At 42.4% G+C, this 16136-nt stretch overlaps 1 protein-coding gene across 1 annotated transcript; it reads right to left on the bottom strand.

The window, feature by feature from the left end:
* Positions 1 to 3059: 3059 nt before the first annotated feature.
* LOC147602827 (pentatricopeptide repeat-containing protein At2g40720-like) lies at positions 3060 to 7553 on the bottom strand. The gene has a single exon (XM_086797135.1). It carries the CDS (start codon positions 7484 to 7486, stop codon positions 3995 to 3997), a length of 3492 nt encoding a protein of 1163 aa, XP_086653261.1. The 5' UTR covers positions 7487 to 7553; the 3' UTR covers positions 3060 to 3994.
* Positions 7554 to 16136: the final 8583 nt, after the last annotated feature.

Here is a 16136-nt window from a genome sequence, read left to right as displayed (position 1 = left end):
AGCTGCTCTTTGAAATCCTTGATCTTTGTCAAAAAGCTATCCATAGAATCACCTTCGTTCATATGCTCACTCTCCAACTGTTTTCGGAGGTAAGCAACACGAGCCTCATTTCTTGCCTGATACAATGTGGCAAGTACATCCCAAGCATCCTTAGAAGTCCTGCAGGAGCGAATATGTGGGATAATGGTACGTTTGACAGACAGCGCAATCAAGGCATGAGCCTGCGCATCTCTACCATCCCAACGAATCTGCTCTGCTGAAAGTGGTGGTTCTCGAACAGCTGCTACAGCACTTGTGCCTGCACCATCATCAACAGTACCTGTTTCTGATGTGTTTGCAGCATTCCCAGCCACAATAGGACGTGCATCAATACCCTGCACAATGTTCCATAACCCCTTTGCTACCAATACATGTCGCATCATATATGCCCACAATGGATAGTTGGTGCCATCCAACTTATCCTCAGCAGCCAACATGCGGAATACATCATTGTTGTCAGCCATGGCCAATGACTGTACTACTAGATGTAAATGCTGTCTGTAAGAGGTAAACCTGTATAAAATCGACCTGTGCTATGTAGCACAGCCCAAAACAGACGAATGGGCACCTGTCCTGCAGATTTTAATCTTGACAGAAAATCTGCACAGTAGGACGATTTTGCCTGCAGACGCTCGTGAAACCTCGTCGCAATCGGAGGAGATGAAGCGCAGGTGCCGGTGATGCTGCCCGGGAGGAGGAAGCCTGCTCTGATACCAATTGTTGGAATTAGGGTTGCAGGAATGCACACACAACTTCAAGAAGATGAGGAAGCTTGAGCACAACACAGTAGTGTATTATGAGTGCCAAAATGAAAGATGACAAGCCCTAGAAGATAATGGGCGTATATACAATGCACGGGGGAAAAAACCTCCTAGTGAGGGAAAAAGTGCCCCGGCGGTCCTAAGTGTGTTCACACACATCACTACTATAATATGGTAACAAAAGAAAGAAAGAGACTAAAAGCCCATCCGCCTGTGTGTCCCTGGGTAGTGCTGTTGTGTGCCTCCCCCAACTCATCCGTAGTGAATGGAGTCAATAAGAAGGACCGAAGAGAGGGGGGAGCCACCTCTCTCGTGGGCCGCCGGAACCTCTTACATGCATCCATCACCTGTGGAGATAATGGGACGCCTGTGAGAGAAGAGATCAAAAGAAATCAATGGTGATAGCTCTCACATGGGGGGATCAGAAACAATAGCTCCATCCTAGACATGCAACCTGCAAATATCATCTCTCCTCCTGTGGAAGCAGGTTATCTCAAAGAAATCCCCTATGACTCTATCACTGGCCTGAGTCTAGAATGAAGCTCTGGCATGGTATCTGTACTCCACCCTCCTCTCTCAATGGATCTAATCTTCGTGTGAGCAATAGCAAGCTAATTCTCAATACATGGGCTATCTGAGGAACGCTCCTAAAGCCATTGTAAAGAGACCAGACCTCTCCACAAATTGAGAAATATTTAAATGATAAAAGAAAAATTCCTATGACATTTGAAATTCAATTATTTAAATGAAAAAAGTGAAATTTCTAGCATATTGAAATTAATGGATATTTTATTTAAAGAAAAGAGAAATTTTAGATAGATTTATTTTTTGATAAAAGAGAAATTTTCATAACATGGAATACAAATAATTAAATGCAAAAAGAGAAATTTCCATGATACTTGAGATCCAAGAAATTAAATAGAAAAAAAAATTAGTATAATTCAATTTATGATTATTTATCAAAAGTGAAAATATGAATAAAATTAATTTTTATAAATCCCATGAATTCTTTTATTCAAAAGAAGAATATTGAATATAATTCATTTGAGAAATTGAGAAAGAATATGAAAATAATCGTCAAGAAAAAAAACCCTTATATCTAGACCAAACAATTAGCAGAAATTTAAAAAAAGTCCCATTATCGAAATAGAGTAGAGAATAGAGTGTTACTAACAAAAGTATGATGGTCGATGTTATTGAAGACATTGTAGATGCTGCTGTACACCAAATCTTTGTCGTTACACAATTCAAACACCCAAAATCGATCAAAACCAATCCAAAATAACGCCTCTAGAACGTCTTCATCAAAAACCTTGCAGTGCCCAAAATGGGCCGAAATTGCGTTGCAAGCCCCAAAATTTTGTATACTTTGTATACAACACACTACATTATATACTTTGTTTTCCTACGAGAGTATCTCAATCGGGGACAGAAAAATAAAATCGTTGTGAGAAGAGAGACAGACTACTAGATCAAGTCTCAAGGAAGCTAACTCTGATACCAATTGTTGAAATTAGAGTTAGGGTTGCAACAATGCACACACACAAGATAAAGAAGCTTAAGAACACACAAACTCATTATATTAGAATGAATAAATGTGTGCCAAATATAAAAGATAAGTACACACCCCAAAATGAGTAGATAAGAAAATATACATACGTACGAAAAAAAAACCTCCTAGTAAAGAAAAAATATCCGAACGGTCCTAAGTGCATTTACACACATAACTACCATATAATGCTATAAATCCAATATAAAAGAGTATCATTCAACTTGTACATTAGTGGATTACAACCTATGGGATTACTTTCATCAAACAATACAATAACTATGAGTTGTGTGTTTTATAACATATGAATTACTATGTCGTACAACACTTTTCATGCTTTCTTGCCTTTCCTTTGGACCTACTCAAATGGGTGTTTAAGTTGTTCTTATTGGTCAAAATATGCAAATTTGTGATAGCTTATATAACATATATTATAAAATAGCTTCTTATCAGTATGGTAGCTCCTAATAATAAATGACACTATTTAATTCTTATGATAGATCAATACTAGCTTAAGTACTTGAAACTATCTTTATGTACCAATTTACTTATAAGCAATGCATGTGCAAGGTGACTTTCTTAATTCATTGTGAGCTCAAGGAAAACCAAGATGTATTAAACTAGATGAAAGTAAAAGGAACATGTGTGTACACATAAGAAACTTATATTTGGTAAACTAAGACTAGTAAACTAGATTTTGCAAACTAAATATAGTGAACTATGAGGAACATATGCATACATATATAGTTTACTGACAGCCTAAGGGTCCCTAGGTTACTAACGACCTTTAGTTTAGGTCTTTAAAATCAGTTAAGCAACATCCCTAGTTAACTTTAGTTTATGTTTTCAAAATCAGTTAAGCTTTAGAACCTTGGGTCATATGCCTCGATGCTAGCCGTTGTTTTGCCTGAGTCACTAGCTTCCCTAGTTCAGCATTCCAAGTTTAATAGTTTTCCTAGTTTACTCCACTTTCAGAAATTCTATCAGCCTGCCGTCATTCCTCCCTCCCTCCATTTACCCTCCCTCGTTTACTATAGCATCCAACTACACAAAAATGGTGGCTGGGGTCCCGATCATTGGTGAATGTTGATCCCTTCTCACAAGTCCTTAAAACACCGTGCGACGGAACCCATTGGTGACTGTTGATCCCATCTGGTGACCCACTTTATTTCTCTACCCCATCCTCATTGTGCCAACATTCTCTCCACCAATGAACTTTGGCTAATATTAGCAATGCCCGCTTCACTCCTGGCTGGGGGGAATCTCATGCTAACTGCTAACCACAGCCATGCAAGGTTTGTTCTGTATCTATTGAGAGCATGTTCTTATGTGACCTAAATGTCGTCTCCAGCACATGAACATTCGCCCTTTCAGCCTTGTGTCATTGCAACAGTTTATATGGGTATTCTCATGGGAATGCAGAGCACACCAAAAATTATGGCCCCACACCCCTGAAAAGCCACAGAAGGAGCATCTCTCTGTCTCTTTTGCAACTTCACCCTGTTTCTTGCACAATATCACCCATATTACATTATTCATTCACCTTGGGCTCTTCACTCATCCATGTAGCAGGCAATGGAAATGTTTTCCTTGTGTGTATTCTTTCTTATCTCGTCCAACAAATCAGTGTACTTCCTGCTCATCCTCAATCCTGCTCTGGCCAGGCATCCACCTCAGCTGCACTCTCCTGCAACCCGACATCTGCATAAATGTTTGACATTACAACATATGCAGAAGCCTGCTTGGGCTGCAGATTCATTGCATGATCAAATGCATGTTTTGCCAGCTCTATATTGCCGTGTGTGCGGCATGCACCAAGCAAGCATAACCAAATGGTCTGGTCAGCCCGCACAGGCATCCTCCCCAACATGTCCTCTACCCTCTTGAAATCCCCTACACGTGCAAGGAGGTCTAGCATACTTCCATAATGCTTCACCTCTGGAGTTATGCCATAATCTTGGCTCATTGAAGCAAAGTAATCAAGTCCTTCCACAGCAAGGCCAGTGTGACTGCAAGCTGAGATAGCTGATGTGAATGTTACCCCATCGGGCTTGATACCTGCCAGTTTCAATTTCTCAAACATATGCAGGCTTGCTATACAATTTCCTTCTCCTGCATGACCAGTAACGCAAGCATTCCATGATGCAAGACGGGGCTCAGAGAGTTCATTAAAGAATGCCTGTGCATCCACCATGCTTGCACAGCTTCCATATGCATGAATTAGAGAGGCTGCCAATGAGGGAATTGATTCATACTCAGCAGAGACAATGTCAAAGTGAAGCTGGTTGCATATCTCCAAGCTTCCTGTTGCACTGCAGGCTTTCAGAAGTGAGATGAGTGTAACATCATCATGAGTTACACACTGGTTTTGCATCTCTCTGTACAACCATAAAGCCTTCTCCCCTTGACCCTGTTCAACATATGCTGAGAGCATAGCGTTCCATGACACAATGTTGCGATGAGACACTGCCCCAAACACATGTTCTGCTTCCACAACAGCCCCACACTTGCCATACATATTTATGACGGTGTTGCCAACAAAGAGATCAGATGCAAAACCTTTCCTGCGTGCATCAGCATGAAGTGCACGCCCAATTTCCAAAGATAATAATTTTGTTGATCTCCCCATCACAACAACCATTTCTTCCTTCTCTGCAAGGATGGAACAGGCCTGGAGGGCAATCACAGATGTCAGTTGGTCTGGAGACACCTCTTCCTGTTGCATCTGTCTGTACAACTGTAGAGCCTTCTCTCCTTGGCTCTGGTCCACATATGCTGAGAGCATTGCACTCCATGACACGACATCGTGATCTTCTAATGCCGCGAACACATTTTCTGCTTCCACAATGGCCCCACACTTGCCATACATACTCAAAAGGGCCGTACCAACAAAGGCATCTGATGCAAAGTCCATTGTCCGGGCATCATCATGCAATGCCTGTCCAATTTCCAGGGCAATCACTTTGGTAGATCTCCCCTTCACAACAAGAACATCTTCCTTTTCTGCAAGGGTGCCACATGCCTGAAGGGCAATCACAGACGTCAACTGGTCTGGAAGTACACCTTCCTGTTGCATCTGTATATACAACTGTAAAGCCTTCTCTCCTTGGCCTTGTTCATAGTATGCTGAAAGCATTGCAGTCCATGACACAACATTGCGATGGGTCATTGCACCAAACACTTGCTCTGCTTCTACAACAGCCCCACACTTTCCATACAGACTCACAAGGGTGTTGCTAACAAAGACATCAGATGCCATGCCTTTCCTACGAGCATCAGCATGTAATCCATGTCCAATCTCTAGAGACATCACCTTGGTTGACCGTCCTTCCACAACAAGAGCTTCTTCGCTCTCTGCAATGGTGCAAAATGCCTGAAGGGCAAATACGACTGTCTGCCGGTCAGGACTCACAGCTTCCTCTTGCATCTGCATGTACAACTGTAAAGCCTTCTCTCCTTGGCCCTGCTCAACATATACTGAGAGCATTGCACTCCATGACACAACATTGCGCTGGGACAATGCACAAAACACACGCTCGGCTTCCTCGGTGGCCCCACACTTGCCATACATACTCAAAAGGGAAGTACCAAAATAAACATCAGATGCAAAGTCCTTCGTGCAAGTATCAGCACGTACTGCCTGTCCAATTTCCAGAGCTATCACTTTGTTAGATCTCCCCTTCACAACAAGGGCCTTGTCCTTCTCTGCAAGGGCGCAACACGCCTGAAGGGCAGTCACAGATGCCAGCCCGTCTGGACTCACACCTTCCACTTGCATCTGCCTGTACAACTGTAAAGCCCTCTCTCCTTGGCCGTGCTCAACGTACGCTGAGAGCATCGCAGTCCATGACACAACGTTACGCTGTGACAGTGCACCAAACACATGATCTGCTTCCACAATGGCCCCACACTTGCCATACATACTGACAAGAGTGCTGCCAACAAACACATCAGATGCAAAGCCTGTCTTCCGTGCATCGGCATGTAATGAGTTTGCAACTTCGAGAGACATCCACTTGGTTGGTCGTCTCTCCACAGAAAGACCTTTCTCCTTCTCTGCAAGGGTGGCACATGCCTGAAGAGCAAACAGGAGGGTGTGCTGATCTGGACCCACCCCTTCCTCCTGCATCTGTCTGTAAAACTGTAAAGCCTTTTCCCCTTGGCCCTGTTCAACATATGCTGAGAGCATGGCATTCCATGACACAATGTTGCGTTGGGATAGTGCATGGAACACAAGCTCTGCTTCCATAACTGCCCCACATTTACCGTACATACTAACAAGGGTGCTGCCAACAAAGACATCTGAAGCAAAACCTTTCCTGCGAACATCAGCATGCAATTCCTTGCCATGTAGGAGGTCCTGTATGCTGCCACAAGCTTTGAGCAGGCTGACAAAGGTATAGCTATTTGGCTCTACACCATCCTTTTGCATACATCGGTGCATTCTGAGCGCTTCCTCAGCACGACCACAGGATGTGTAAGCAGAGATCATGGCAGTCCAAGAGAAGACGGTACGGCTAGGCAATGTGTGAGATATCTGGCATGCATCTTCGATGGCACCGCATTTTGCAAGAGTCACCACCAAGTAGTCACCAAGCAAGCCGGACAGCGGGGTTTGGTGGTGAATGAGATGGGCATGAACTCGTTTAACTTGAGAGAGGGCCTTGCTTTTGTAGCATGCCTTGAGAAGGGACATGTAGACGTTGGTAGGCAGGGCTGTGTCCATGCGAGAAAGCACATCCAGCGCCCTGTCCAGCTGTTCTTGCTGGCACAGGGTTCGAATAAGAAGCTCATCAGCATGATTATCGTATGAAACCCCGCATTCCGAAGATGACAAGGAGCACAGCTTCTGCTGTTGCTGTTGTGAGGAAGGAGAAGTATGACCATGGTCATAGTCATGATCATCCCCAGGGGCCTTGTGCTGGCTGTTCATCCGCCAAAGGGACATTTTGAAGGTCTTGTCGCAGTGGTGTGTGCTTCTCTTGTTGTTTGACGGATCTGAGAAAAAATTTACGCATAGCTCATTTGGCTTCTCCTCCTGCAGCTGGCTGCTGCCTCCTCTTCGTTGTTCTACAAGTGCCGGTGCTCCTCGCTGTAGCAGTCGTCGTCGTGGCGACCGAACGGGAACATACTGCATATACGCGATATGAAAATCAAAAAAAGCCGGCTTGCTCCGCCCACCTTGCTGAGATGCCTAATCAAATACTTGTAAGAACTTTGCCCTCCCGGACCCACACTGTGCTAGCAACACTAATGTGCAAGTAAAGAAAGGCGGTTCTTGATGTTTTGTAGATGGTCTGAAATCGGCACAGTTTCGTTTTCGTTTACATAGTTACCGTGCTGATGTGGCATTTGGTCAAATCGACGATCAAAAATTTGGTCGCCCAATTGTTGTTCAAAACTCTGATCGACATAGGTCGGATTCACGACGATTTAAAAGATTTGGTTTAAAGTCGAACCGACGTTTCAAAGACAATCAGGGAGTAGAATCAATGGACTTAAATCGTGGTTTGAGAAGTAGGATCAACGATCAAAGATGTACAATCGTGAGGCTTGATCGGAGTCGTAGAAGTGAGATTGACGATTGAAGATGTTGAATCATTTGGAAATTGGGATCGTTTCAAAGTCATGATCCATTTGTTTGAGAATTTTGGTGCTTTTTTAGTGCATGGACCCCAATAAATTCTTATGCCTAATGTTGCATCTGGTAATGTTCGTGCCCTAATCGTTAAAGATCATACAATGCAAGAAGGGATATTATGATGGGTTCTCAAGCAATGGGTTGCACACTAGGCAAAGACACTTCGAGGTTTCCCCCTTAGTGACTCGCTAGGGTCCCCCCATCCACAAATATACCTGAGTAGCTTTCGAAGTTGACACTTCTCCTTTTGTGGAATAGTGTGTGGTTCCCGTAAGCAGGTCACGCCTTTGTCTCCTTCAATTGCCATGGAAAATAAAAAACCCCCCTGTGAGCTGGCCACACCGTGTGGCCTGCTCACAGGGAGGGTTTTTCATTTGTTATGGATATGGTATGGGCTTGGCTATGGAGAATGATAATTTGGCCATGGTATGCCAAAAAAAAAACCCGTGAGCAGGCACCGACACGGCCTGCTCATGGGTTTTTTTTAACATTTTGCATGCCATGGTCGAAGTAGAGAGAGGCAAGGAGTTTATGGCTATGAACATCTCTTATGGCTATGGGGAGTATGGTTGAGGGCAATGTGGAGAAGAAGCTCTTATGAGCATAGCATATAGTTATTAAAATAAAAAAGAAAGCCTATGGGCTTTTTTTAATTTTTTGTAACATGTAGTTTGCCTCGAGAGCCATGGCCACAAACAACCCCTTACCTTCTTCAATGGTCACACATGGGGAGGGGTTTCAAGGTGTTGGGAATGACTTTGCCATTTTTTTCCTTGAACTCGATATGTAGGATTGATGGCATGGTTGATTTAGAAGTTAAGATTAGGAATCTGGTTTAACGTTTTCTCTTTTGTTCGTTGTGACAGTCCTACAAATAAAAGCAAAAGAAGGCAAGGACAACATAAAAGTGATCATGTGCCTTTACCCAGTGACGTCGACCAAGTCAATCGTGTATTGGAAAGTCAGGCTGGAGAAAATATTGGGGGTGAGGTGGAGAGTCAAGTGCTTGATGCAAATGCCACACAATGTCAACATGAGGTAGACAATGAGCTCATGCCGCATGAGGTAAATCTTGCATTGGTGCCTTATGTAGTATGTTTGGAGATTTTAAGTGATGAGGGGCAAGAAGCAAACTTGTACCTTGCCCAAGGGGAAGACATCATGAAAAAAACCAAGTTATTCAGTTGTCGTGAATGTCCACCAATTCCGCTATGCAGCTATTACCTCATGCTAAAGTTAGAGGACTTCATGAAGATTTGTCGGGTTTGAAAGAGGCATTTGGAAAGGAGGGATATGTGCTTGAAAAAATAGCATTCATTGTGTCCTTATGGACTTGCTCCCGTGAGGAATCCATGGCCACAAATGTGGTGATGTCTTCTTGGGATCCATTATGGCAAGTAATTAATAGGGAGTTTGAGGATGAGTTCTCTTGATCTCCGACCCTCTCAGTACTTTCCAATCACATGTTCTATGTGTGGGAGGGAAACCACCGTGGCATGGATTGCGGCTATTAATGAAAGGTTCTCAATGACAAAGGAGAAACACTATCGAGTCCTTTGCACGATCATTGATCTGTGCAAGGTCAGCGAGATCACATTGCTCTCAAGTTTGCAACGCATGAACTTGTGAGTCTCTCTTCACTATGATTAATAGGAATTCAATTTAAGTAATTCATGGGAACTAACATTCCGTGTTGTTTTAGTCTCAATACACATGCCTTGGTTCCCACTACATTGAGGGATGAGATTGTCAATTGTACAAATATATGTGTTGCCGATCAGTCCTCGTACATGCATGACTTGCCGAAAAGGGATCGGAGACTCATCATGGAGATTAGGAAGAAGTACACAAAGGGTGCTGAGCCTTGGTATCCATTGACACGAAGATATTTAGCAAACCATGTTTACAATGTAAGTTTACAATCATTGTTTGACTATTGAAGCCTCTCTTCATGTGATTTTTTAGCTACCTACTCAATTTCCATGGTCGCATAGGTTCAAATGACAACTGATTTGAGCAAGAAGCTTGATCTAAAAAGGGCGGCACTAAATGAAGAAGATTTGTAAAAAGAGGAGAAGAAGGAGATAGAGTCCCTTGCATCACGTTACATATGGTGGTGACTGGCTAGGCAAGGTAAGACTATTCTCATGTCTAGTGAGGTATTTCATTGTGTATTGTTTGCTAAAACTATCTCTCGTATTTGTTAAGCTATCTAAAAGATTCTCAACATCATCGACCCTCAACTTGGGGATGCATGGCGCAACAAGGTATTGTCATTAAAATGGGATTGCGAGAGCTATGCAACATTGGAGAAATTGAATCTCCTCGGGCAATATGTGAAACGCCCGTGGAATCAAAGGTATTATGGTTGTCTCTACTATTGGAGGCAAGTAGGGCTACTGAAGACATGTACCACCTTGCCCATGGTGATCATTTGTATAGACACTGAGTGATTTTTCCCTCAACTTGTTTCTCTTATGAATTGATCATTGTGGGGTTAATGTGCTAATCTTTTGTTCTTGTGTAGTTGGATACGTAGGGAATTTTTTCTGGAGAATATCTTGCATTCGGTAAGAGATATCTTGAGGGACTTTGTTGAAATTCCAGGTGGCTTGGTCTTACCTACGGATTTGTCCTTATCGAAATACTATGAGGAAATCAAATTGGAGAAAAGAAAGGCAATGTTTCCTCTAGAAACACACATGGAGAGAAAAGAGAAGGGAGTAACCAACAAGGCTAAGAAGAACAAGCAATTAGTGCAGTTGGCCGCCTCAGATATTGGTTTTTAGGTAACTTCAATTCTTGGCTTTTTAGACACTAGTCCAATGTATCAATACTGAGCTATTGTGCATACGATGTTATATGTCTAATTTATCAACTAGGTATTTTTTGACTTTGAAGGAGAGAGGATATATTGCATCAATCCCAGTGATGGCTAGGAAGCGGACAGATGCTGCAGAGGAGGCAGCTTGTATATACCCTCAAGAGATGGAAAATCTCATAGAGTGGGAAATGGCAAATTGTCCTTGGTGGCTTGACATGGCAAAGGGACACATTTTAGCAAAGGAAAAGGACTTGTTTGAGACCAAGGACCAAAGAGGTGAGTGGGGAAAATATATTGTTGATTAGATTATGATACTTTTATGTTTGTTATCTTGTGGACATGACTACACTTTATTTTGCAAGGGTAGTTCGGCTTTCGTATAATACTTTTGTATGCCACGTAGAGTGTGAGGCCTTGAAAGGCTTATGGTTGTTGTCTTGGTTTTAAAAATTCGTTGAGTTTACAAAGAAGATGTTGTCCATTTTTTTTTGGTGAAATGTGACTTGATTTGTGAACCCTTCTTGCCTATTTTTGGTTCAAGGCAAGCATCCAGTAAATCGGTCAATTTTACATGAGCCATGTGATGTGGTATGCATGTCTCGATTGCCTTTTCTTTGCTTTTCAATCTATGCAAAAGGATTCTTTGTAACAATCTTTAAGAACTATATTCCTTTGTGTTCAGTTTTGTAACAATCTTTAAGAACCCTAAACCCTTTGCATTATGTGTCTACCTTTTTTTGTGTAGGTGGGAGTGATAGGCTACATGTTAAGAAATCCATGTCCTATGTTTATTGTCATGAGGGTACCATAGGTCCTACTATGCAACTTAAAGAACCCAATTGTATTGTAGTAGTTGGTGATTATGTGGAGATAGGATGTGATTTCGTTGGGGGATTGAAGAACACCACCGACACTCAAGTCCATGAGCATATGCTTAAGTGTGCAAGTAAGAGCAGACATTATTTAAGGAAGGGCAGATTAGTGTCATGGGCTGAGAATTTGGTGTTCTTGGATCTCCCATTTGGCCGATTTCTCCATGGACGAGTTCCACGTCCATAGTGAGATGCGCATTCAAAGGATCATGTTTGCTACTACGGTGTTTCACACTGGCAACTTCTACTCTATTGCATTCCACAATGCTGCTTGTGATGGCATCCATAAGGGGTAACAATCCCAACCACTCTACAAATGTGTAGCTTCTATTACTTTATTTCATAATGTCCCTTGTATTGAATAGGCAACACTATTGGTTGGGTGGAGCACTATTGTCAGGACTCTGACTTGGAGATATCGAGGAGAGCCCTTGTGATGCATCCCTCCCCATATGGCTATTACAAGAGCTCGAGACTATGCACTGAGGTAATTTCTTTGCCCTGGGTAACTTTTTTGCATTGTCACCTTTGCATGATTGGAAAATGTTTACAATGTCTTCTTGTGTCCTTTGTAGTATTGTACCTTCATGATGTTTGTTGCACGGAGGCGTGGGATGGTTGCAGCTTCATTTTGCTAGGAGAGCGTGCCTCACTTTGAGGCTTTGGGAATGAAGGCATAGGATTCTATACTCTATCACCCCGATGTGCAGGCTAGGTCACCTACAAGGGAGGAGTTACATGGTGTGATGGAGCATAGTGTGCCCTTCATAGCATGCTCTATGGAGATGTTTCTCCACCCAATGGTATATGCTTGGAGCTCGATTGTGGGACAGTACCACTTTTTTGAGAATGCCTATGCACATGCCGTGTTTGTGCAGCTATTGATAGGGATGAGCATATCATGTCTACCTTTGTGATCCCTATGCTGCACATAGGAGTCCAGGGAAGCAAGCAGATGTAGGTACCTCAGGGGATGTTGGAGATGATATAGATGTACATACTGGAGAGAAACCCTATGACTAGTGAGCTTCCCCATGCCACTTGGTTTTGGATTGTCATTTTTTGCTATATTACATTATGGATTTGTGGATTTATGGATTGTTGTTTCTCCATTTGTTTGAATATTCCATTGAGTTATGTGCGACATTAATTTACTCTACCCTTTCTTTTTATTGTTGAAGTGTACTACCAGAGTATGCAGAGGCAATGGCTTCAGTTATGGAAGCTGATCGACGTTATGATGTAGATACTCGAGAGTTCTCCTCAAGATGCAATCCCTTTGTTGATGGCGAATGTACATCTGATTGATTGAGGCAGATGGATACATGCCATACTTGGCATTCTATGTTTTATTTTGACTATATCTTTTTTGTATTGTGGCTAGTGTTAGAATTTGACTTGGCATGTTCTTGTGCTATTGTCATTTTTTGGTGAATTTATGTTGTACACCTTTGGAGAGATTTTTTCTCATTCCTATGGAGCGCTACTATCTTGGTGCCTGTTCATTGGAATGTGTCGCTTGATTTTTTCCTTGCTCGAAAAGTTTTGCTCGGAGAATGGGAGAACTTGGAGTGGGTTACACACTTGATTGCATTGCTATTAAGTGAGGCTTCTTTTGACCGTAGATTTGAAGTGCTACTAGTAGTAATCTTTTCATCAACAGGTTTTGGCCCATGTAAGAAGTGAAGATTTAAGGGACTTTGGGCTTCCTTGGAGTGGGGGGGGAATGCTTGTTGCCAAACGGGCTTTTTCGCCTCTTTGATAGATGTAGGTGTTACTCCATGTCTAAACAATTTTTGTAATCCCCCCCTAGCTTAGATGTTTCACATTGTATATGGCCAAAGGTTCATATTTGTATTGAAAGTCAGCCATATAAGGCAGGTAGATGTATTGAGGATGTTCTGTCTGCTACATCAGCACACTTCCAATTGATGTATTTGATGCATCCATGAATACATGTAACATCTTGTCCCATTCTGGTGGTTGGATGATCCATGCACTGGTAATAAGCATTCTTTTCCGATTTTGGAAGCCGACCTTACGTTCTTCTGTCTAGAGGAATTATGCCCCCTTCTTTATGAGGTTGTGCAGTGGGTTATGGCACATCAACAAGGTACCTAGGAATCAGTTGTGCCATTTGATTTGGCCTAGGAACCAGTATTGAGCTCCTTTAGGTTTTGCAATGGATTTAGCTTGCTTATCATCTTGACCTTATCCGGATTGATAGAAATCCCATCTTTGGACATTGTGTCCAAGGAGTGTTTCGCCCCTCACCCGCAAACGTACACTTCATTGGGTTCAACTTTAGCCTCGTTTGCCTACACCTTTCTAGGAATAGGTGCAACTGGGCTCCACACACCTCTGGAAGACACTGAAATCATCTACAAACACAAGCATGGATTCAATTAAGTAATCATAGAAAATACCTTGTATCATGTGTTGGAATGTTGTGGGTGCATTACGGAGTCCCAAGGTGACACAAATGCTCCCCACTCCGTGATGATGAATGCGGTCTTCTCCATGTCTTCAGGTGCCATTCTAACTTGGTTGTATCCACCACTGAATCCATCCAGGAAAGAATACATTTTGTGGCCTGCTACAACATCCAACATAGAGTCTATGAATGGCAAAGGAAATGGGTCTGGTATGGTTTGCTGCATTTATTGTCCTGTAATCCACATAGACTCTGAGCTTGCCATTCTTTTTTTGTATGATCACAATGGGGCTTATACAAGTTTCTTTTTCTATTGGTTGGATGAATCCTACTACCAATAGTTTGTCGATTTCCTCCTTGACTTGCTTGGCGTAGTTTGGGGTCATCCTATACCTTTGTTGCCTGATCGGAACTACATCCTATACCTTTGTTGCCTGATCGGAACTACATCCTTTTTAGGTTTATTTTGTGTTGGTATGTTAACCACTCTGGTGGTTAACATTACTTTTCAAGCGTGGCTATGCTTATTGTAACTCATATTTTGTAACCGCGCAAAGAACTTAATGTAAAAGAGACATGGGATGACCGAGCTTATGGCTTGTGTAATGTCGGTCATAGGAAATAATTGTACATAGAGCTAGGAAGACTAGTTTTGGGCTCCCAATTGTAAATGGGCAGAGCCGGCCATTGTAAACTATGAGCTCTTGTATATAAGACATTTGATGAAATATGAAAAGGGACAATTCCATTAGTCTTATTTGAGTTTTACCTTTCTCTCTCTCTCTCTCTCTCTCACTCTCATGAGCTTGTGGATGTATGCTTGCTTTTTGTGCTTGCATGCTTAATTGTTGGTGTGTGCTTGTAGGGATGGTGATGCTTTAGTTTCTCTCCTTCTCTCCCCTCTCTTTGCTCTTTACCAAGTCCCTCTTGCATGCATGTGGCATGAAGTGAATTTTGAGCTTTCCATAGCTCCCTCTTTCTTGCTCTCTACCTAGCTACTATTAAATCTCTACTTGGGTGACACAAGTAGAGGTGGAGTGAGCCCGTAGCATCTTCACATCAAGGAGTTAACCCTCATTAGGGTTGGCTAAGTGCACCTCTTTCGAACTCAACCCTTTAGTTTATTTGCTAGAGTCCTTATATTGGCCCGATTGGAGTGCAAATCCACCGGTTGTTTGCTTGAGTTTGAGCTTGTTTTTGTTTGTTGATGGTGATTCCATGGAGCAATGGAGGTAAATCAAAGCATTGAAGCATTGAGATCTTCACGGAGCGCGGGAGAAGCAAGTAAGTGCTCAAACTTTTTCCTTGAAATTCATGCAAATCTCTAATTTTTTGTTCTTTTTTCATCAAGTTTGCACCATAGCTTAATTAACAAATTAATCTTAATTAGTTAGGTTTCCTTAAGCATTGTAGGCATCAATAGATAGCTTAAGACTAGCTCTAGCTCTCTATTAAATCAAAAACCCAAAAAATTAGTGGGAAGATACCTGAAATTGCAAGAATCTGAGGGAAAAACAAGGCAAAAATCACATTCTACGGGCTTTTTTGAGAAGCGAACGGCCATTCCTTTCACACAGGCCACGGCCATGGCACTTGTGCCACACCCATTCCATTCTCTCTGGCCAAATCTCGAAAGATCTCTAGCCTTGAATGTGGGAGTTAGCATTAAAAATAGCATAATGGCATTAAGTGGGCATAAAGACCTTTCAATTGCATTCAACCAAGTAGGTATAGTTGCACTACCAAGGAATATAGTAGGTGGATGTCAGACATGTAGCCTTAAATTCCTTAAAAACTCTGAAAAAATATTTGAAATTTGATAGTTCCATGGCCGTTCCATTTTTGCCAGGGCCATTCTTTCTCAAAGGGTATGCCCGTTCTAAGCCTTCATCTCATCTACCACGTCCGTGTCTGTTTTGCCACCCCCATGTCATTCTCATTTTGCCCCAGCTTCAGAAAGCATATGGTCGTTCCACTTGTGCCATGCCCATACCAATTTTCCTGTCTAAAGCGTAT

Source organism: Cibotium barometz, chromosome 65 (assembly GCF_041138505.1).
Source record: "Cibotium barometz isolate CiBa-2024 chromosome 65, ASM4113850v1, whole genome shotgun sequence".
NCBI classification, from domain to species: domain Eukaryota; kingdom Viridiplantae; phylum Streptophyta; class Polypodiopsida; order Cyatheales; family Cibotiaceae; genus Cibotium; species Cibotium barometz.
The sequence above is the reverse complement of the archived record's forward strand: the minus strand, read 5'-3'. Positions and strand labels throughout refer to the sequence as shown.

Coding starts and splice junctions, on each gene's coding strand:
- LOC147602827 (XM_086797135.1), bottom strand. CDS start 7,486: ATGCAGTATGTTCCCGTTCGGTCGCCACGACGACGACTGCTACAGCGA.